The sequence below is a fragment of the Neomonachus schauinslandi genome, chromosome 16 (assembly GCF_002201575.2).
Source record: "Neomonachus schauinslandi chromosome 16, ASM220157v2, whole genome shotgun sequence".
In the NCBI taxonomy this organism is placed as follows: domain Eukaryota; kingdom Metazoa; phylum Chordata; class Mammalia; order Carnivora; family Phocidae; genus Neomonachus; species Neomonachus schauinslandi.
In genome coordinates, this window is record NC_058418.1 from 3,997,410 (window position 1) to 4,021,464 (window position 24,055).

Here is a 24,055-nt window from a genome sequence, read left to right on the forward strand (position 1 = left end):
CAAAAGATGACCTTCCAAAACTGAATAGCCCTTGATATCTTTTTTAAATTTTTATTTATTTATTTATTTGACAGACACAACGAGAAAGGGAACTCAAGCAGGGGGAATGGGAGAGGGAGAAGCAGGCTTCCCGCTGAGCAGGGAGCCCGACGCGGGGCTCGATCCCAGGATCCTGGGATCATGACTCCAGCTGAAGGCAGACGCTTAACCGACTGAGCCACCCAGGTGCCCCGCCTTTGATATCTTGACTGCAGTTAAAGGAGGTCCAGAATTAGATGAATGTCTTCTAATGGTACCCAGTGGCTATTTGGCTCTAATTTGTGTCCATGGCTTCCCTCAGGCTGGATAAGCCACTGTACTCTGGGTTTTGCCTGGATGCATAGAGCAGTATTAAAACCATTACCAACCCAGCCAACCTTCTAAATGTATTTGTATTTCTTTAATTAATTAATTTATTTATTTGACAGAGAGCACAAGCAGGGGGAGCAGGAGAGGGGGAAGCAGGCTCCCCGCTGAGCAGGGAGCCTGATGTGGGGCTCCATCTCAGGACCCTTAGGGCATGACCCAAGCCGAAGGCAGATGCTCTAACAACTGAGCCACCCAGGCACTCCTAAGCTTATGAATTTAAAACAATCGTGAACACATTCTTTGTCTCATAGGTATGGCCACCTAATTTTTTTTTCCCTCTTTGGGACTGGAGGTTGTTTGACACATGAAAGCTCTTAATAAGTACACAACCAAAGCCCTGAATGACACTCAAATAGCATTTCTCTACTAAATACTGAAGTAACACAAATGTATAAAGCAATTTTACAAAATAGAGAAGTGTAAGATGTTGTAATTGCTGCACAAATCACAAAAACAAAATGCTGTGTATACAGTCCAGATGACCACAAAAGTATTTCTGGGTTTCTAACAGACATGGACACTCAAATTGGCACTTTAAACAATCCCTCTCTTTCCTTTAATGCTTAGGTAAACTCCTGGAGTCAGAAGATTTTTGTCAACTATCAAAGGACTCTTATTTGGGCTTTTTGTTTTGTTATTCTAATCATGTTTTGCTGTTTTCTCCCATGTCTCCCCACTTGGTGCCAAGACTCCTTAACTGTCATAACTTCAAGCCCACAGATGGCCCTTTCCACTCAGGATATCTACACATGCAGTCTCCCTTGGATTCAGCTGCCTCTGTTTTCATAACTCATATCTATATAAGCCCCAACTGACCAACGTTGACCCATAGGTAGGGATATCTCTGTGTACCTATTCAGCAGGAAGAAGTTACAAAAGATGAGAACTTGCACGCTCAGCAACCTTAAAGATTTAAGGGTCGAGAAACTGTTGGGGGGGCGGTGGCGGGAATGATGTGGGAAAAAAGGCAGAAGAAAAATTACTATATTTCCTTACTATCTACAGCCCATTGACAAGTCCTTGAAACAGGAAGAGTGACCTTCCTCCAGGGACTCAACTGCCTCCAACTTAATACTTTGCCAAGGGCAAAGGCAATCTTATCCCAGCCCCCAGGATCCTCTAAGTCTCCTTTAACATATAAAAACTCCTTTGGAAACTTCCTTTATCTCTACCTGGCAAAATACATGTTGGCAATCAACCTCCAAACATAGGACCCCCCAATATACATCTGAAGGATCTCATGACTGAGTTTTTACTAAACAGTAATAAATGACCTTTCCTAAAAATAGCTAGCTCCCTCAAGGTCCTGGAAACCCTGTTTCCAAAATACCTGGGAGGCTTAAGCTATCCTTAACCCCCTCCCAACTCCAAAGTATATAATGGGCCACTCCTCATGGCCCCAGTGCAGCTCTTTTTCTGCCCACAGATCCTGTCCTGCTTTAAAAAAACCACCTTTTCGCACCAAAGACCTCTCAAGAATTCTTTCTTGGCTATCAGTTTTGAACCCTAATGTCTTTTCTACATCATCTATTAAGAAGAGAGATGATACCAGAAATTAACTTTTCAGATCATAAACAGTTGCCTGCATGGAGTGGTAAGCCGTTGTTTGACATACATTTCCTCTTTCCTGTGAATATATGTCCCTGCTTTGAAATTCTACATTCCTACTTACTCTGTGACAGTGGCATGTAAGCTTCAATCACCTGTCTTTGAGCCTCATGTCTTTCAGTTTCCCATAATTAAAATTCTGTTTTTTATCTTGTTAGACGTCTTGAATCATTTTAATTATTAGACTGGCCAAAGAATTGAGAATGGAGCAGGAAAAACAAATTTTCCTCTCCTAACATTCATTTCTCTTTTTTTATTTTTTTAAAAAAAATATTTTATTTATATATTTGAGAGAGAGAGAATGAGAGAGAGCACGAGAGGGAGGAGGGTCAGAGGGAGAAGCAGACTCCCTGCCGAGCAGGGAGCCCGATGCGGGACTCGATCCAGGGACTCCAGGATCATGACCTGAGCTGAAGGCAGTCGCTTAACCAACTGAGCCACCCAGGCGCCCTTAACATTCATTTCTGTTGTATGAACTGACCTCCATGCTTTAGACCCAAAATATAATGTGAAGAGTTGGGGATAAGGAGGAACAGCAGCTTTATTGCTTTGCCAGCAAAGGAGGCTGCAGCAGGTCAGGGTCTTCAAAACTGCAAGCCCATCCAGAGGAAGGGGTTGGGCTTTTGTAGGGAAATACAGGATCTAGCCGGTTTCCACAGGAACTGTGTGTTGCCAACCCTGTTCATTACGTTGTCAGGGTGGAAGAAGGTTCCTGAAACAAAGGCTCCCTTCCCTCCTGAGAAAGGAAGAGGGAAGGATTTGGGCAGGGGAGGTTTGGAGGGGAGAGGAATAACCTGGAACAATGCAGCCATTTGGATTTTTGTTCAACTTGATGCTTTTAAGTGGTTTCCATTTCAGTCACCAGGACAACTATAGGAAGACTACTTCATATTTCACAGTGAGAAACCACTCAGTATTTTCTAGAATGGGTAAAATAAAAAGGATAAGACACCAAATTTCAGGGAGAATGTTGAGGAATTCTCATATCTTGCTGATGGTATGGTAAAAGTACATTCAGTTTGGAAAACCGTTTTGGAGTTACATATGAAAATAAACATTTACCTAATGAAGGGGAGCTTTTTGTCACCCTAAAATATGTCTCTGGCCTAAGGATTATATTAGGCTGGTATTTTTTTTTTTTAAGATTTTATTTATTTGACAGAGACACAGAAAGGGAGGGAACACAAGCAGGGGGAGTGGGAGAGGGAGAAGCAGGCTTCCTGCGGAGCAGGGAGCCCGATGCGGGGCTCGATCCCAGGACCCTGGGGTCATGACCTGAGCCGAAGGCAGACGCTTAACGACTGAGCCACCCAGGCGCCCCTTATTTATTTATTTTTAAGATTTTTTAAAAAATTTATTCATTTGACAGAGACAGACTCAGCGAGAGAGGGAACACAAGCAGGGGGAGTGGGAGAGGGAGAAGCAGGGAGCCCGATGCGGGGCTGGATCCCAGGACCCCGGGATCATGACCCGAGCGGAAGGCAGACTCTTAAGGACTGAGCCACCCATGCGCCCCTAGACTGGTTATTTTAAATATCCATTAGATTAAGGTGCCTGGTCACCTCCCCAAATGCTTCCCAATAGGATCACGTGTGGAGTTTCAAAAAGGATCACATCTGCTGCCCTCCCCCTCAGATTCTGTCAATTGGTTTGGCTGAAAACTACAGTGTTGTGTTAATTAAGGGCTCCAGGTGATTCTAAGTGAGGCCAGGTTTAAGCACAAGGACTCGAGGTGAGAGCGGGCTCTGGCTTAAGGAGAGGTAACAGGGTCTCTGCTACGTGAGTCTGGGAGGGTCAGGTCCTTGGAGCACAGGGTTCCTAGGCTGTAGCTGAATTTGTGGGTGCCTGTGGGAGGGGAGGCCCCCTGAAAGCAAAGAAGGAAAAGTCAAGGCTAAGTCTCCCAGGAGGAGCTCAGTTTTTGAATAGCTCCTGACACAAAGGACTAGGAAGTTGGGCTTTTTCTGCGTTTCAGGGTCCTGCCTTCAGGGAAGCAGTTTCAGGTGAAGAGGCTCTGTTGTTGGCTTTAAGGGCATTTTCTCCTGATGCTGCTGTGATTTCTCCACAAATAACTTGTGAGAAAGAAATTAGAGGACGAGGTGAAAGAAGAAATGGCCAGTTCTCAGGTAAGCTTGGTGTTCCAGGAGAGGCCATGTCATGTTTTTCTCCTGAAATTCCTTGCATTTAGAAATTGCCTATGTTAATTCCTGTAGTTCTGATGTTTCTCCCTTATGTTTTCACCTATTTTTAAGATCTTTTCAGAAATGACACTCAAGGTGAGGTGTTCATAACACTTGTCTATATCCCAGAGCCTTCTCTCCTGTGTCTCCAACCTGGCTTATAATAGGGCATCAACAGTTGTTACTTTGAATTAAAGTCCTCCAAGTATTGAAAATATTTTCTTGGTGACAGATCCACAGCGGAAGGCATTGAGTCTTAAGATTCCTACTGCTGATGAGGTTTGTTCCTGGGATATCAGTGAAGGAAAACATTTCTAATTTAGGTCCCATGTGGTTACTTTATCAGCTCTGTGTAGACCAGGGGTAAGAAAATTAAGAAATAAACCCGATGAATTTGAGGTCCAGAATAACTCCAAAAGTTCTCTGAAAGAAAAGTGGGGCGGGGGGGGTGCTTGAGACTTGCTCTTTAGAACGTGAAACAGATATTCTATTTAAAATAACCCTAGAGGGGGAGCTGGGGGGCTCAGTTGAGGAAGCCTCAAGACTGTTGATTTCAGCTCAGGTCATGGTCTCAGTCCTAGAATGGAGCTCTTCCTTTGGCTCCATGCTCAGAGGGGAGTCAGCTTGAGATTCTCTCCCTCTCCCTCTACCCCTCCCCTGCACTAAAATATAAATAAATCTTTAAATAAAATATACTGGCCATTACAGGACATGGAAACTGGTGTCTAAATGTGGTGTCTCTGCCAGTCAGATGGGGACCCCAAATGTGGGTCCATGATTGGGTGGAAGTCAAGTGGGAATTGAAAAGAATTCACCTGAGGCAGAACCACGTTGTTAGAAGTTTCCTGAATACACTGCGAGAGAGCACCAGGCAGGACAGCCGAGGAGCGGCTGTCTGCAAGGAGCAGTGGGTGGGATGGGGGCTCTTTTAAAAGCAGGAAGGTGAGAAGGTGTGGGGATTTACGGAATTTTTCCTTCCCTTTTCTGGTCACTGAACCTGGTTGTCAGTAGCCCGTTGGTTAATGGGCCTATGGCTATTTTGAGGTGGGTCATCTGTTGGGCCAGTCTCTGTTCAGCCAAGGGGTCACTGTGGGCTCTTGCCTAAAAGCAGCCTCTATAGAAACTATGGGTGATGGAACTGTATATATATCCACTGTATTTTCATAATTAGATTTATATTCTGAATTCCTGCTTTCAGACAACAAGGAAACACCAGTGATGGTGTGTCCTTGATGTGCCTTAGGCACTGATAACAGTTTGTTTCCATACAACTGATGCTAACTGCTTTTATTGTCTTGGTGCTCTTTGTCAGATTCCTCCCCTGCAATGTTCATATTTCCCCTCTTAGTCATTTGTAAGGAACTTGGATGTACTCAGCAATATGCAGAGACCATCACAGTTCAACTGGAAACTTCTTTGTTCTGAGCTACTCTTGTAGTTTTTTTTTTTTTTTTTAAGATTTATTTTTAGAGAGCGCACATGAGTGGTGGTGGAGGGGGACAGGGAGAAGTAGACTCCCCACTGAGCGGGGAGCACAATATGGGGCTCCATCCCAGGACCATGGAAACAGGACCTGAGCTGAAGGCAGATATTTAACCAAGTGCCCTTGCTTCTAGTTTCTGAGGAAGAGAACAAAGTCAAAAGAAGTGTGGATAAAATTAAATTTCCCTCAACTTGCAGCCCATTGATAAATACTTGAGACAGAGTATGACGTTCTTCATGGAATTCACAACTGTCTTAATGTTTTATTTATTTTATTTTATTTTATTTTTTTTTTAAAGATTTTATTTATTTATTTGAGACAGAGAGAATGAGAGAGCCAGAGAGCACATGAGAGGGGGGAGGGTCAGAGGGAGAAGCAGGCTCCCTGCCGAGCAGGGAGCCCGATGCGGGACTCGATCCCGGGACTCCAGGATCATGACCTGAGCCGAAGGCAGTCGCTTAACCAACTGAGCCACCCAGGCGCCCTGTCTTAATGTTTTATTAGAGGGGGAAAGCAACCTTAGCTTGACAATAACCAGAGCTCTGGGATTCTTGTAAGTCCTCTTTAACATAAAAAAATGCCCTTGGAATCTTCTTTATCTTTCCCCCCAAATATGTTGGCCATCATCCTCTCTGCATAGCACCCACTGATACATATCTGAAGGGTCTTAGGTTTTTTACTCGACCATAGTTAAGTGACCTTATCACACCAGGGAGGCCCTCAAGGTCCTGGAAACCTTGCTTTCAGATTCCATAGAGATTGCTGCTATTGCTTACCCACTCACCATTTGTTAAGTATAGGATAAATTACTGCTCACAACCCCAGTGCATCTCTTTTGACCCGTGGGTCCTGTTCCTGTGCTTCAGTAAGACCACATTTTTTTGTACCAAAGACATCTCAGTAATTCATCATTCACTTCTGAACCCCAGCATTTCACATCAAAAACATCTCAAGAATTCTTCCTTGGGGTGCCTGGGTGGCTCAGTCATTAAGCGTCTGCCTTCCGCTCGGGTCATGATCCCGGGGTCCTGGGGATCCCCCTCCCTGCTCCGCGGGAAGCCTGCTTCTCCCTCTCCCACTCCCCCTGCTTGTGTTCCCTCTCTCGCTGTCAAATGAATGGATAAAATCTTAAAAAATAAATAAATTCTTTCTTGACCATTGGCTCCTATCCCACATCCCATCAATTTCCACTGGACAATGAGGGCTCTCACCTTGGTGTAGTTGATACATTTGACTTCTGGGAGTGGAGGTTCTCAGTCAGCCAGCTCTCTGTCCCAACGGTCTTTCTTTTATTCCACACTCATGTCACAGAGCAGGGAAAGTCAGGTCTTGGGTCTAACTGATGACATTAACTCCCTTCTCTTTCATCTTAGGGACCATTGTGAACTCTGCCTATGGCCACTTGGTAACTGTGGTATTTATTGCAGGCACTGCTGACATTCAGGGATGTGGCCATAGAATTCTCTCAGGAGGAGTGGGGATGCCTGACCCACACTCAGCGGGAATTGTACAGGGATGTGATGTTAGAAAACTACAGACACCTCCTCTTCTTGGGTGAGGATGACTCCTTCCAGATTTCCCAAACCACACTAAGTGTTTTCTTCCTTCCTGTGAAGACTGTCTCTTGGAAGATTCCTCCGTGAATGACTGGAATTCAGATCTAGGCAGCAAGGGAAATGAGGGGTTTGTAGATGTAGAGAAAAATGTTCATGATGTTTCCTTTTCAGCTTTAGCTTCCCCTTCCTTAAGGTAACATCATCACTTCTGTAGATTAGTGGTGATTCTAAATATTGAGGGGCATAAAATGGTACTGCTCACATTTTTTTTTTTTTTAAGATTTTAATTATTTGAGAGAGAGCATGAGTGGGGTGAGGGGCAGAAGGAGAAGCATACTCCCCACTTATCAGGGAGCCGGATGCAGGGCTGAATCCTGGGACTCCGGGATCATGACCTGAGCTGAAGGCAGACCCTTAACCAACAGAGCCACTCAGGTGCCCCGGCACTGCTCCCATCTTAAGCTAAGCTTAAATTTCCACTCCTTATTATTGTGTCTACTACTTGGAAGTGGAGGTCAGAATGTGAATATTGGAAATCCGTTCTTCGTGTTCTAAAGGGGCTATTTGGCGGCAACATTTGGGAAATTATTTTCTAGAATTCTACAATGTCTTCTCTACTGAGCACAATCATGATTGAAAGTTGAATCCCCAGCAGTGTTCATTTTCTTTTTGTCTAATAAACAGGTCTCATTGTGTCAAAGCCAGACCTGATCATCTTTTTGGAGCAGGAGGAGCAGTTCTGGGCTGTGAAGAGAAAGGAGACAGTAACCTTCCATCCAGGTAGGTGGGAATGAAGGAGGCAGATGACAGAGGTGAGGTTTAAATGTAAAGGTGGAAGATCGACCTTAAACTGTGGTTCGAGTAGCTCTCCTTAGATGGAAATACGTTTGAGAAGCCTGTCACACATGTTCTGGGCATTTATCATGTCTGCGTTTTTGTAATTTCCCAGTTTAAGAAAGTGGAGTGACTACTTTAGAATGCATGATACCTTCCTCTCTGTCTTCAGCTCTGGAGTCTCTTCATTGTTTGAGCAAGTGCTCACGTTTTGTCTGAGCAGCCAGCACACTGCATCCAGAGGGTGCTCTCATTCCGTCTGTTTTCTGTGTCAGGCAGGTGAAAGAAGCCAGATCATTCAATATTCCGGTCACTCATTTTTTTCTCTTTTGAGGAGAGGTAGGAGTTTACTCACAGTGTTGCCATGGAGTGTCAGAGGGTGAACAGCTGTTGTGAGAAAGTGTCACAAATGCTCGCTGTCTCCGATGTGCCTCTTGTTCATTTGTATTGTCTGGAGATGCTGTGTTCTCCTAACTGGCTTCTGGAACATTCTAAAAGGTAATTTGGCCCATTTTTGTCTCCATGGGGGAGCAAAGTCCTGATGGTTCCTATTTCTCCATTCTGTTGCTGTCCTAGGATGGCTATTAATTTGGTATGCATGTGAATGTAGTAAGTGAGATATCTTATTTTTCATCTGTTCATGGTGTCTTTCTTTAACACCCCAAGCTTGTTGGCAAAGACCAGCAAAGAAGATTGACTGCATAGAGTGATAGGGGAAGATGTGGCAGCAGTGAACCTGAGTATTTATACTTAATGAATGACTGGGAAGGGGATGGGGCTAGTGAAGGGCAAGAAGGATGCTATGATGTATATAACCAGACTGGGACAATTAACTGTAATTAAATCCTTACTGCCAGAAGAGAGCAAGGATATGAAACATTTGGGGGGAAACCCCACCTTAAGTCAGTTATATTTGCAGAACAATGTCATTCATCCCAAGGGCCCAAAACCATTAAAAATATATATATATTCTGAAAGGACCTTTTGAAGTTTTGGAAAGTCACCTAGTCCATGATGAAAGTAATCCTTCAAAGCATTTCAAATGTGAGATTGTATTAATCATTCACGGAAACATTTCTGAAAGTTAGATATTTAAACGTGAAGATGAAAATTCTAAATGTGATTGATTGGAGAAGTCCTTTTTCAGAAAGTTCATTGTTCTCCCACCAACACATAATCCCTCCTTGTTCCAAAGTCTCTAATATTGATAAACACAGGAGGGCCTTTATTGAAACATTACTGTTCAATAGTTATCACATAATACTTAACTTGGAGCAAGTTTTCATGTGTTGTGAACTTAGGAAGATCTTTACCGAGGACACTCTCTTTCATAATTACAGAGGTATATATAATGGAGACAGAACTTACCAATGCAATGGATCTAGGAAAAAAGTTAACCAAGGGTCAAATCCCAGTAATCCTCAGAGAACTTAGTCTTCAGAGAACCAGTATCAAAGTAATAAATGTGGGAAAGACTTACGAAAGCTCAAATCTCATTGTACATCATTTTATCCTCACTGGAGAGAGGACTTAGAAATGTAGTAATTGCAGCATAGCTTTTCACTTATATTCAAAACCTCAACAGCAGAGATTCTATAATAGGAAGAAACCTTACAAGTGTATAAAATGTGGCAAAGCCTTTAACTACCACTTGAAACTTACCAAGCTAAGGTAAGATACAGTGGGGAGAAGGCTGACATATGTAAAATGTGACAACGCCTTTAAGCAGAACTACCAACTTTGTGAACAGCAGATGCATAGTAGAGAGAAGCCCTTAAATGTAAAGAATGAGGCAGGGTATTTAATTCATAATCAAAACTATTCAACCTGAGATAATATATCCTGTGGAGATAGCTTACAATTGTCCAGAATGGTGGCAAAGTCCTGGAACTGCACCCTTAGTGAACATCAGACGAAGCATACTGTATAGAAACCCTAGAAATGTAAAATTAATGCAAGACTTGGTTTTAATACACACTTCAGAAAAAAAGTTATTTATGTCTTTAATGATTTTATCCTTTATAATTGGCAAACTGTGTAATGGAAAGGCAAATCTTAACACCACAAAAAATTGGCAGCAGAAAGCAGTAAGTCAATACCACTTTTCAGACATAATTCAAAATCAGAGTATTTTTTTTAAGATCTTATTTATTTATTTGACAGAGAGAGACACAGCGAGAGAGGGAACACAAGCAGGGGGAGTGGGAGAGGGAGAAGCAGGCTTCCCACGGAGCAGGGAGCCCGATGCGGGGCTCGATCCCAGGACCCCGGGATCATGACCTGAGCCGAAGGCAGACGCCCAACGACTGAGCCACCCAGGCGCCCCACATTCTGAATTTTAAATACTTTGCCAGTTGGGTTTTAAGGAGAATACAGTGGTGGCTTATTAAAAGTTGGATGGGGGTGCCTGGGTGGCTCAGTCGGTTAAGCATCTGCCTTCGGCTCAGGTCATGATCCCAATGTCCTGGGATCGAGCCCCACATCAGGCTCTCTGCTCAGCGGGGAATCTGCTTCTCCCTCTGCCTTTGATCTGCCTACTTGTGCTCTCTCTCTCTGTCCAATAAGTAAATCTTAAAAAAAAAAAAAAAAAAAGGCTGGATGTATCTTCATGATAGGAATTGTTACAAGTCAAGAATATTAGTTATGCAGTTAAAATAATAAAAATTTCACAGACAACTGAGAAAAGTATAGCTGACTCTTCCGTAAAAGGGTGTAAAATCATTATAAATCCACATTTACTCAGTGAAGACCCTCTGTTTGAAAAGCATGGAAACTACAACTCACAGATCATCGTATCAGAAGAACAAGAATGGTCCTTCCTTGAGTGACTGTCATGGTATTTTTTTATTTTATTTTATTTTTTTTTAAGATTTTATTTATTTATTTGAGAGAGAGAGAATGAGAGACAGAGAGCAGGAGAGGGAGGAGGGTCAGAGGGAGAAGCAGACTCCCCGCTGAGCAGGGAGCCTGATGCGGGACTCGATCCCGGGACTCCAGGATCATGACCTGAGCCGAAGGCAGTCGCTTAACCAACTGAGCCACCCAGGTGCCCCTGTCATGGTATTTTGACCAATGATCATACAGTGATTTTGCAGTGGTTTGTTTAGAGTGTTTCAACTTTATTTGAATTAATAACACTAAATGGATTTTAATGTGTTAACACTGATGTGTAATAAACAGTGATCCTGCACCAACCTTAGCCTGCCCCAATTTCATCAAGGTTGCAGGTAAACAGACAGTAACAAAAGGACACTTGACCCTTGAGCAACATGTTTAACTGTGTGGGTTCCCTTATAGTCAGATTTATTTATAGTACAGTACTATAACTGTATTTCTCTTCCTCTTGATTTCCTTAACATTTCCTTTTCTGGAGCTTCCTTTACTGTAGGAATACCATATATAACATAGGTACCATAAAATATAGGTTAAGTGACTGCTATAGGTAAGGTTTCTTTTCAACAGTCTATTAGAATTAACCGTTGGACGACGTGGATGGAACTGGAGGGCATTATGTTGAGCGAAATAAGTCAAACAGAGAAAGACATGTATCATATGATCTCACTGATATGAGGAATTCTTAATTGCAGGAAACAAACTGAGGGTTGCTGGAGTGGGGGGTGGGGTGGGAAGGATGGGGTGACTGGGTGATAGACACTGGGGAGGGTATGTGCTCTGGTAAGCGCTGTGAATTGTGCAAGACTGTTGACTCTCAGATCTGTACCTCTGAAACAAATAATGCAATATATGTTAAGAAAAAAAAAGAAGAAGGTAGCAGGAGGGGAAGAATGAAGCGGGGGAAATCGGAGGGGTAGATGAACCATGAGAGACGATGGACTCTGAAAAACAAGCTGAGGGTTCTAGAGGGGAGGGGGTGGGGGATGGGTTAGCCTGGTGGTGGGTACTGAGGAGGGCACATTCTGCATGGAGCACTGGGTGTTATGCACAAACAATGCATCATGGAACACTACATCTAAAACTAATGATGTAATGTATGGGGATTAACATAAGAATAAAAAAAAAAGAACCGTTGGAGAATGGAAGTTACACATGGGTTTTCTTTCCTTTTTTTTTTTTTAAGATTTTACTTATTTCTTTGACAGAGACAGCGAGAGAGGGAACACAAGCAGGGGGAGTGGGAGAGGGAGAAGCAGGCCTCCTGCTGAGCAGGGAGCCCGATGCGGGACTTGATCCCAGGACCCTGGGATGATGACCTGAGCTGAAGGCAGATGCTTAACGACTGAGCCACCCAGGCGCCCCTACACATGGGTTTTCAACTGCATGGGTGGTGGGTACACCGAACCCCTGCATTATTCAAGAGTCACTTGTACTTGTTAAAGCAGTGGGATGGTATCACTAATAATTTTTCTTCCCAGTGGCCCTAAACCTTGAATTATTTGTGATTAATTTTCCCCCAAGATTCTGTATTATATCTTTTCTTTTTGAAACTGCTGGGACATTAGGGTGCTTTTAATGATGATGATAGAGTAGTAGTATGGATACTGTGGGTAACAAATGGGTGATACTGCTGACTTGGAATCCAGTTTCTATAACCAGACTGCCTGCAGGGAATTTGAAATAACTAGCTCCACCCATTAGCAAATACACTAGATAACAGCCCCTATAGTCACAAGCAAAGGTAATTTCCTGATCTGACTTCCCCAGTAGCCTCTTTGAAAGTGTCCGATCCTTGGGCGCCTGGGTGGCTCAGTTGGTTGAGCAACTGCCTTTGGCTCAGGTCATGATCCTGGAGTCCCTGGATCGAGTCCCGCATGGGGCTCCCTGCTCAGCAGGGAGCCTGCTTCTGCCTCTGACCCTCCCCCCTCTCATGTGCTCTCTCTCTCTCTCTCATTCTCTCTGTCTCAAATAAATAAATAATAATAAAAATCTTAAAAAAAAAAAGTGTCCAATCCCAGTATATTTATCATGAGCATCCCTTAGAGAAGACCCCTGCAGTGTTGACCATCCTCATCCACTCATTCTGGTTTGAATTGTGCATTCTAGACTTGGCCCAGAAAGTGAAAAGCACTCCTACCAGGAACCCTAAAAAGACATCTACCCCAGTTCCTGCCACACTCTGCCTGCACTCAGTCTTGACCTCTTCATGTTGTCCCTCAAGGCATATTGGGTACATCCTTCAGGATCTATGAGTAGTAAACTTTATTTCAATTTCTTTGTTTCCTTTTGTTGAACCATGGCTCACCATCTAATACCCAGGTGTTCTGCCTAACTACTGCTAATTGAACAAAGTCACTACAAATATAATTATAAGCCATACCTACAGAATTCTTAATCACTATAAAATTTTGCCATAGATTTTTCTTTCCTCCTGTTTTTTTTGTTTTTGGGGTTTCTTTCTTTCTTTTTCCTTTTTTTTTTTTTAGCATACAGAACACAGTTTTATGGTTTAGATATTGACAGAAAGGAATATATTACATTAAGCTAAAGATAGATTTTGGAGTAACAGAAATAACTAGGACGGAGTATGAGTGTGCTTATGTATTTATGTGTATGTGTATCTATATCTTCAGAAGGAAAGGGAATATGGGATCAAGAGAGATAATTTGCAAATTTCAAGTTGATGATTTCCTAGCAAAGGGAAATGTTATAGATTATTTAGTGGGAATAATTTTCTCTACAGTATATAGAATTTATTTCTCCTAAATACACCCTGTATCTTGGTGTGAGGATCTCCCCATGCAAATCCTGTCCTGTCTACCTGCCTGTTACTCATGTAGGATCTAGTGTTTCCCTTGTTCCAGTATTCAGGACCTATTGCTTATATGCCTTGATCAGGGATTTTAAGAATAGTTTGCACGAAATGACGTGTTCAAAAATTGATTTGAGGGCGCCTGGGTGGCTCAGATGGTTACGCGTCTGCCTTCGGCTCAGGTCATGATCCCGGGGTCCTGGGATCGAGCCCCACATCGGGCTCCCTGCTCCTTGGGAGCCTGCTTCTCCCTCTGCCTCTGCCTCTCTCTCTCTCTGACTCTCATGAATAAATAAATAAAATGTTTAAAAAAAAATTGATTTGAATGGGGGAGTAATTCTACAGTAAGCATATTAAATTCCATGTAGTTCAATTAATTGTATTTACTCCTTCCTTCTTGGTGGGCGGACACTCAGTAAGATTTCTTTAGTTATGTTATTTTCCCATCTTGGAAGTGACATCCAAGTTCCTCACTTTACTATAAGTTTGATTAGGTGAAAACGTGGACACTTCATGAGTCATAGGTTGTTTTACATTTATTTGAAGGGACTGAGCATGGGACAGGGCTGGGTGCTGAGTAGATGTTCTAGCTTAGGAAGAAAACAATCTTCTATTCAGAATGATGAAGAAGCCCAAGGTCAGAGGTAAACGCATCTAGGCTGACGTATTGGCATGAATTTTTCATGTGGGGAGAGGACCCCTGTCCAAGGCTGCACTACTGACTGAATCTAAATGATAAGTTTTATTTTTTTTCCCCAAATCCTCTCCAGTTCTTCTGTCTCCTCATCTCCATTCCAGTGATGTAGGCATCACTGCTGTCCTTCTTTCCTGTCTTATGGAGACCCCATTGTCACTGCTCACTCCCACCACCTAAGGCACCCAGGCCATTGTACTTAGGAGTAACTTTGGAATTTTCCAATTCAAAGGTAAATGAATGGTACAGGAGCATTTGAGGCCCTATCTGAGATTGAAATACTATGTTGTCCCCAACTGAAGAACAGGAAAAAGCCATCAGTTCGCCACAGGCTTAATTTTGGCACTTGGCACTGAGAGTTATGAGGACAGATAAAACATGATGACACAGTTCGAGAGGAAGATAAGTCCTACTAAAAGCAAATATGGAGAACTCTTGAAATGTGGGGAATGTTCTGGTATGGAGCTCCCTTTGGTCACTGTAAAGTCTTAGGAAGCTACTTGTGATGAGCAAATGTGACAGAGATGGGGACTTGGGGAAATGAGATGGTTTTCTGGGATTCAGGGAGGTCTGATCCTTTTCTCAGGATTTAATGAATTCCTTGGTGGTCCTGAGGACCAGCGCTGTTGGATGACAGAACTACACTTTTCCATGGCGTGGAGTGGACGGAGAAGGGAGTACTGGATGATGTAAACATTGAATGAATGCATAGCATGCCTAACTGTTAAGATGTCACATGACAGAGTGGCTCTTGAAGATGAAGAATGCTGTTGGACATTACTAGTCAGAATCAGCAAGGTGTGTGTTGTGGTGCCACAAAGCCCTGGTATCCCAGGTATATAACCCCAATATAGGTGTGATCCAGTATAGATGGGTGACTTTCCAAGGATGCTGACCTGAGGTTGTCAGGGAGGGACCCCCCCCTCACTTCCACTCAGCCCCGTGATGAGTCTAGTTCTGTGCTATGAACTGTGTGCAAGGCACTGATGAGTTGCAAAGCATGTGCGGTGACCATCTGTGCTTCAAACAGCCTACCCAAGTTTTGGGCAACTGTCCCTATGTTGTTTCACAGCCCATGCAGTCCCTACACCCCTCCTGACCTGAGAGGAAAGAGAATTTTCATCAGTTGTAGAAACCGGTAAAATTAAGTTGGGTAGCATATTACACTCACATTTAACATTGGCTAACAGGTGTGTAGTCTTGATTCTCTAGGTGTGAAAGTGGATTCCTGTGTGTTGGACCTTTCCTGTGTTTTTACCTTGGGCACCCGACCTCTGTGTCTGGTTTTTAGTAGTCAACCAGAAAGCCACTCAGGCTGTATTATGTGTGGTTCTGGCTGGAATTCCACTTTGAAGTCTCAGTTCGTGTTGTGTGAGGTCTTCTGGGTGAACCACTGAGTGTCAAAGAGGAAAGAGAATCCAAGCACAGGTCACCGTCTGGAAGAGCATTTGACCTGGCTGCCTCATGTCGATGGGCAGGGTATCCAGGTTGAAACCCTGACTCTACCAATATTTAGAAGCTCACTAAATTTTCTTTTATCTAAATCCTGTCAGTAAAAGGACAATAGTATTAGCACTAACACATAGAATCAAGAACATTAAATACATCACGTTAGCTAAAGCATCAATAATCGTGGGACATGTGTTCTACATACTATGGAAAGGAAGGTGTCAAGACTTCAGTGAATTTTTTATTTCTTTATTTTTATTTTTTTAAAAATATTTATTTGAGAGAGAGCGTGAGAGAGAGAGAGCACAAGAGGGGGTAGGGCCAGAGGGAGGAGCAGACTCCCCGCTGAGCAGGGAGCCCGATGCAGGACTCGATCCCCGGACTCCGGGATCATGACCTGAGCCGAAGGCGGTCGCTTAACCGACTGAGCCACCCAGGCGCCCTATTTTTTTTTTTTTTTTAAGATTTTATTAATTTATTTGACAGAGACACAGCGGGAGAGGGAACACAAGCAGGGAGAGTGGGAGAGGGAGAAGCAGGCTCCCCGCGGAGCAGGGAGCCCTATGTGGGACTCCATCCCAGGACCCTGGGATCATGACCTGAGCCAAAGGCAGACGCTTAACGGCTTAATGAGCCACCCAGGTGCCCTAGTGAATCTTTTAGATTTGTTTTTTCATGAAAAAGGTAGTCCACAAGTTATGTTTCATGCTGAATCCTCTATTATCATTATTATTTTTTTTAAGATTTTACTTATTTATTTGACAGAGTTTGCGAGAGAGGGAACACAAGCAGGGGGAGTGGAAGAGGGAGAAGCAGGCTTCCCGCGGAGCAGGGAGCCCGGTGCGGGGCTCGATCCCAGGACCCTGGGATCATGACCTGAGCTGAAGGCAGACGCCTAAGACTGAGCCACCCAGGCGCCCCTGAATCCTCTATTTGAATGTGAATATTGAACCTTGGAAAACAACCGAAATCCTGTATGTATTTGAAAATTGGAAGGATCTGGTCCCGTTTAATTGGAATCCTGCAGAATTTCTCACTCTTGTGTCTGTACCTCTTCCTTTACTGAAATGGCATGAAGGCAAGTTTGAGAGGTTTTATTCTCCGTCATCTCAGTGTACCCAATGTTTGTCATTCCTTCTAGAGGTATCCCAGGGACCATAGCAGCTTCTAGTTTAAAACATTTGCAATCATTTCAGACGTAAACTTATACTCTATGATCACAGAGGGCCAGACATAAGTCCACTGACAATTGTGGTACCCTGAGTGGTTTCCTAATGTATGCTGGCAATTCCGTGGTTAGGTAGGGCCAGAGGGATATTCAGACTTTGGCAGGATGAAGGCCATTCTCTTTTGCTGGCCAGTACCATCGGCTAGGCCTGAGACTGCCCAGATTCACTGTTCAAGCTCCCTGCTCATGCAGAGAGAGATTATGATCAACACATGGACAATGCTGCTGGCTTGGCACTGTCCCCATAGGCCTATAAGATAGGCTTGATGGTTGCCCAGGGCCTTTGTTCAGGCGTCCGGGTGCAGTGGGAGTGGAGGCTATGCTCAGCAGTGGTAAGTGACTTCGAACTTGCATACCTACCCAGACAGAACCATAGAATGCTCTCCATGCTCTAGTTCAAACTATTGGCTGGAGACCCAAGTCAGGCACAGCTGCTGACAAATCTCCTTAACCATCTCCACTCTGCAAGTGGGCAGATTCCTGGGGATCTCTCGTTGGGTGTGAAGTACAAGGTGGAACACCATCTGGTCCAATAGTTCTAAGATCTGAGCACTGGTTGCTGTAAGCCCTACCCACCTTCTCCATGTCTATAGGATCCCCAGCGGTCCAGCACCACAGATTTCCAGTGGGATCCCCATAGGTGAGATCTCACTGGGCCACCCAGTACGTGGCTTGCCATTTAGGGAATATTGGATACCTACCATGTCTTCCCTTTTTATTGGTGGAGCAATTGTAGTTCCTGCTGGACCCTCATAGTGCACTGTGCCATTCCCGTGGTAGATGCATTGTGACCAACGTGGTATTGCTCTTCTTTACCCTTCTAATGTTGTCCTTCTTCTTCTCAATGGTCCAGGGATGCTTCAGCCTAATCCCTGAGTACTGAGAGTTATCCATTGATGATTTCCATGAATAGTTGCTAGTTGAGCTTATTTTCAAAAGTACTGACGTGGGAACTACTTTTTCACTATCTTGATTAGTTCATCCCTCTGTGATGAATGGTTTTATATCTCACAGCCTAAAAAATAAATGTTTCCCTACGTACATGTATTTGTGTGTGTGTGTGTGTGTGAGAACGAATATGGACAGATGTTTGCTTTCCATGAAATAGAATATTTAAATAATGTAACTTTTGATATTGAAAAATAACACTATTAATAACAGTGAAAATTCCTTTCATGTTAAAGATTATTTTATATGTTATTTATATTGCCATGCTGGTTATTTGATTGGTTTTCACTACAGGGGTTGTTTTTTGTTTTGTTTTTTGATTTTTATCCTCCTGTTTTAGTTACAGCTCTAGGATAATTCCAGTGGCATATACTCAAGCAAAGTTTACTGTTACCAGGAACATTTGGTTTATTTATGTTTACTATTCCAATGGAGATGTTGGGATTTGTTCACCTCTCTGTAAGCCAATGAGATCACGAAACAGAGTATTGTCCTCTGAAATTCCCCTTGAGCTCCTTAGTAACTTTCCCCAAAACACAGTACTCTTTTGTCATGTAAGGTAAAGAGATTGCTGTGCGCATTTTTGTACTTTATATAAATGTAATCAGGAAATGGTACTCTTCTATGCTCAGAGTCTCACAGATAGGACACAAACCCACTGCGTGTGCAGCATCTCCCTGGGTCAGTTGGGGGTGGGCAGTTGGCAAGTGAAATTACTGTGTTGAAGGAGTTTATGATGTTTGCTGTGTCAGGAGCCATAAGATCCTTGGACTTTGACCTGGGAACCTCCTGTCTTCTGCCAGGATTGAAAAATTGTTACAGGCCAACTGGTCACATTATAGAATGTGTGTAATCTTGGAATTTTTATAGTTCCTGAGATTATCCATGGACTTTATTCAAAACAAAACAGATATTGGGCCTGTTTCTGCTCCTGTTAATTTGTTTTGTTGTTTTGACTGCACATATAATTGAATATGTGTGATAATTTATCTTTCTCTGGCTTATTTCACATATAAGTCTGGGTCTATCCACAGTGTCAGAAATGGCAAGAAACAATGAAAAAAAGAAACTGATCCTTAAATACAATGAATAACCTGATTGTTACCAGTGTGGAATGGAGAAGGATGTTGGGCAAAATGTGGAAATCGGAATGAGAAGTACAGGCTTCTAGTTACAGAATTAATAAGTCACGGGGGTAAAAGATACAACATAGGAAATACATTCAATGGTATTATGATGGCATTTTATGGTAACAGATGGTCGCTCACTTATACTGAGCATAGTAGAACCTATGTAGTAGTCAAATCCCCATATTGTACACCTGAACTAATTTAACATTGAATGTCAAGTATACTTTGATAGAAAAGAAAGCAAAATAGATACCGATGTGCATATCCTTATATAGGTTATACTACTTTTTTAGGAAGTTGCACGTAAAGAAAGCTAACCTACTGTCCAAATAAAGCTAATCCTATGTATTCATACTAATTAAAGACTTAGGGGGGCACCTGGGTGGCTCAATTGGTTGGGCGACTGCCTTCGGCTCAGGTCATGGTCCTGGAGTCCCTGGATCGAGTCTCACATCGGGCTCCCTGCTCAGTGGGGAGTCGGCTTCTCCCTCTGACCCTCCCCCATCTCATGCTCTCTCTATCTCATTCTCTCTCTCAAATAAATAAATAAAATCTTAAAAAAAAAAAAAGACTTAGGAAAGCAAATTGATCTGTATCACATTGGAGATAAAAGTTCATTGTTGAAAGGAGAGGGCACGGGAAAGAGGAGAGTTTGCCCAGCACAGTGAAGAAGTGGAAAGGAAGACACAGAAGAGCCTGTGGTCCTCATAGGCTGAGAAGCCCGGGAGGTACATGGAAGAACAGTCATTTCTGTCTTCTTTTTAAAGATTTTTTTTTTTTTAATTTGGGACAGAGAGAATGAGAGAGAGAGAGCACATGAGAGGGGGGAGGGTCAGAGGCAGAAGCAGACTCCCCGCCGAGCAGGGAGCCCGATGCGGGACTCGATCCAGGGACTCCAGGATCATGACCTGAGCCGAAGGCAGTCGCTTAACCAACTGAGCCACCCAGGCGCCCCATTTCTGTCTTCTTAAATAGTTCCTTGTAGTGTGCTCTCTCTCTCTCTCTCTCACAGCTTTCACCATTCACATGTATGTAGTAATGGCCACATGTCTCATGAAGACTTTTCTGTATAGGCAGATTCAGTTGGGGTTACCAGAAGCCCGAGTTGAAAACAGAAGAGATCCTGTAGTTTGAAGGCACAAGAATTAGTAAAAATGTAGGGAAAACTTGATATTTATGAAGACTACCGGAATCCGTGGGGTCCAAGCTAAGAATTCCAGCCTTGCAACCAGAAGCAGATTGTACTTGAATTACTTATCAAAGAGGGAGCTATTTCGATGAATATGTTTTTCATGGTGACTTGAAGAAGGATAGATAAAAGGAGATCCAGAGAAGAGTGGTCAAGTTTGTCGTGCAGGGGTGGAGTTAGCTTGAATGAAAAGTGAAGGGAGGGGAGGCCTCCAGACTCACCTCTTCTATCCTCTTCCCCATGTTTAGGAACCCTTTGAAACTTTTCATCTTCTGTGATACAGGCCTGGAATTCAGTTTGGGGCATATATTCTGAAAGTTTGACATCAGTTGCACATGTGTGAAATGTAGAAACTCAGACCCCACCCAAATATCAAAATCCGGATATGAATTTTAACAAGGTTTTCAGTTCATTGTCCTACACATTAACATTGGAGAAGGATGCATCTATCTCACCTACACACTTCCATTATTCTATTCCTGTTTTCGTGTCTGTAGGACATTATTTTGATGCCTGTGCCTTAAATCAGGAAGTGAGCTCTTCATTTTCCCCAGGTTATTCTGGTATGTGTTATCCTGTGACATCCATGTAAAGTTAGGGTGGATTTTAATCTTTTTGCAAAAATGGCATTGGAATTTTGGTAGACATTGCATTAAATACTTTAAGTTTTATTGTATTCCATTTTTTAAGTATTCCAGTGAGACCTTGGATATGTTTCCAGTTATTTCTTCTTTCAATTCCTACACAATATTTTATAGTTTTCATTCCGTGGTTAGACCTCCATCATCATGTTAAAATGCAAGCATTTTATTTTGGGAGATGTCACTCTAAATGTATTATGTCTCTTTTGGAAATTGTTCTTTGTTATATAGAAACAAAACTAATTTTTTATTTTATTTTTTAAATTTTTTTAAAGATTTTATTTATTTATTTGAGAGAGAGAAGGAGATAGAGAGGGCATGAGAGGGGGGAGGGCCAGAGGGAGAAGCAGACTCCCTGCTGAGCAGGGAGCCTGATGCGGGACTCGATCCCGGGACTCCAGGATCATGACCTGAGCCGAAGGCTGTCGCTTAACCAACTGAGCCACCCAGACGCCCCGAAACAAAACTAATTTTTATGTGTTGGGTTTGTGTACCAACTTTGTAAAATCCATTTGAGTTTTAACAGGATTATAACAATAAGGATTCCCCAGGAAAGGAAATGACAGTGGAGGAGGAGGATCCTAGACTCATCACATACCCTGAACACCACGAGATAACTATCAGATCATCCTAAATACCCCAGAGATTGGGCTGAAGACTGACAGGACAAACTCCCCAAGAAAGGGAGAGAAGAGGTAACATTGAAGATGGCAGACAGTTTGGAGACATGGTTTAGGGAGAAAAGGTGTATAGCGCTGTGGAGGGCAGGGAATTCTGGTTGGACAGAAAGTAGCATGACAGAGGAGCTCACAGGGGAAGGCATAAGGAGAAGGTTTCCCCAAAGCCATTGGCTTGGAAAGGGAGCGGGGACAAATTTCACGAGTTCTTGGAATTAGGGTGTCTTAAAGCCTGGAGTTTTAATCATCAGCAGGTTTGGCTAGGATAGAGCTAAGAGGACACTGTGCTGCTCCTAGAGGATGGTAGGCAAACAGCCTGGGGGCAGACAACATCTAAACAGTCATCTGAATGACGTCTGGGGCACACAGTGGGGAGAATATTCACAAGTCTAGGAGCACTTTACTGAGAGGAAACATTCAGCGAGACATGTCTCCAAGAACACAGGAGTTGGATGGTACCATTTTCCTCTTCCAGCCTATAGCATAAACACAGAGCCCCACTCAGTGAGGACACCGGCTGTCTGCCTTGCTTGCACCCCGGCTGTCTGCCTTGCTTGCACCAAGCCTCACCCCCCCTGTGATCTGATGGGACTGCCCTTCTCAGTGAGGCTTGCCTCAGGCTCAGCAAGGTGCACCCCTGCCCACATCACATCTCCTGAGCAGAGAGTTCTGTAGGGCCTCAGCTCTGGGAGGCTTGATGTCAGGTCACCTTTGACAAGCAGGCCAGAGCTCACCTAGTTAAAACGGGCCACATTCAGGCCAGGCACCAAACACTGCCCATAGCAGGCAAGGAGAGTCTCTGCAGACCACTGGCTTTTCTAACATACAGATGAAGGCAGAGACTTAGACAAAATGCCAAGATGAAAGAATTTATCCCAAATGAAATGAGATATGGCCATGGCCAGAGATATAAAGGAAATAGATATGAGTAACATGCTTGATGGAGAATTTAAGGTAACAATCATAAGGATACGCACAGGGTTGAGAAGAGAATTCTGAGAACCTTACCAAGAGATAAGAAAAAATTGGGGCACATGGGTGGCCTACTCAGTTAAGCATCAGACTCTTAGTTTTGGCTCATGTCTTGATCTCAGGGTCCTGCGATCCAGCCTCAAGTCAGGTTCTGCACTCAATGTGGTGACCCTTGCGATTCCCTGTCTCCTTCTGCAGCTCTCATTCCTGTTCTTGCTCTCTTTCTCTTCTCTAAAATAAATTTAAAAAATCAGAGATGAACAGTGCAATAAACGAGTTTGGAAACAGGCTTGATGCAAAAACAGCAGGCTGGAAGAAACAGGAATGATTTTGTGACCCAGAAGACTAAATAAAAGAAAATAATGAATCTGAACAAAAGAGAGCTAGAAGAATCCTGTAGCACAAGGTTTGATTTAGGGAACTCAGTGACTCCATCAAATGTAGTAACATTCCTAGGTCTTGGGCTTTTCTGTGCTGGGAGAGTTTTGATTACAAATTCAACTTTCGGGGCGCCTGGGTGGCTCAGTCGTTAAGCGTCTGCCTTCGGCTCAGGTCATGATCCCGGGTTCCTGGGATCGAGCCCCGCATCGGGCTCCTCGCTCAGCGGGAAGCCTGCTTCTCCCTCTCCCACTTCCCCTACTTGTGCTTCCCTCTCTCGCTGTGTCTCTCTGTGTCAAATAAATAAATAAATAATCTTAATTAAAAAAAAAATTCAACTTTCATTCTTGTTATTGGTCTAAGATTTCCCATTTCTTTGGTTCAAGCTTCTTAATTCAGTCTTAATAACCTGTGTATTCTTAAGTTATTAACTGGTTTTTTTTTTCCCTAAATTATCTGATTTTTTTTTAGTATGTAATTGTTTATGTAGTTAAAGCATTGATCTTTGTGTTTATTATTTTGGCTAAAATGGGTATTACTTTCAATGTTCTTTTATTGTTTATTCTGGTAGCTATTTTATTTATATCAGATTTTTCTTTGTTACTTCCTTCCTCTACTGAATTTCAGTTAAGTTTCTTCCTTTTCTAGAACCTTGTGGTGGGAAGTTAGATTGTTTATTCCAACTTCTTTCTTAACCATGTATAGCCTAAAAAAAAAAAAAAATTGAGGGCGCCTGGGTGGCTCAGTCGGTTAAGCGACTGCCTTCGGCTCAGGTCATGATCCCAGGGTCCTGGGATCGAGTCCTGCATCGGGCTCCCTGCTCTGCGGGGAGCCTGCTTCTCCCTCTCCCAGTCCCCCTGCTTGTGTTCCCTCTCTCACTGTGGCTCTCTCTGTCAAATAAATAAAATCTTTAAAAAAAAAAAAATTGAAAATGGACAGTCTATTAGAAAAAACTAGCAAAAATAAACAATGTTTA

General features: G+C 43.1%; 2 protein-coding genes across 2 annotated transcripts in view; both read left to right on the plus strand.

The window, feature by feature from the left end:
* The first annotated feature begins 4,118 nt into the window (after positions 1-4,118).
* The window catches only part of LOC123326867 (putative protein ZNF720), a 57,096-nt gene continuing 37,159 nt past the window's right edge, over positions 4,119-24,055 (plus strand). Inside the window, exon 1 of the mRNA XM_044922022.1 lies at positions 4,119-4,139. Within this exon, the coding sequence (XP_044777957.1) occupies positions 4,125-4,139 (15 nt within the window). The 5' untranslated portion in view covers positions 4,119-4,124. The remainder of the gene's footprint in view (positions 4,140-24,055) is intronic.
* Positions 4,278-8,026, plus strand: LOC123323215 (zinc finger protein 679-like). The gene is made up of 3 exons (XM_044911317.1): positions 4,278-4,289; positions 7,104-7,230; positions 7,917-8,026. The coding sequence occupies exons 1-3, from the start codon at positions 4,278-4,280 to the stop codon at positions 8,024-8,026; spliced, it is 249 nt and encodes an 82-aa protein (XP_044767252.1).

Coding starts and splice junctions, on each gene's coding strand:
- LOC123323215 (XM_044911317.1), top strand. Junction 7,231..7,916: donor CAGACACCTCCTCTTCTTGG/GTGAGGATGACT, acceptor TCTAATAAACAG/GTCTCATTGTGTCAAAGCCA.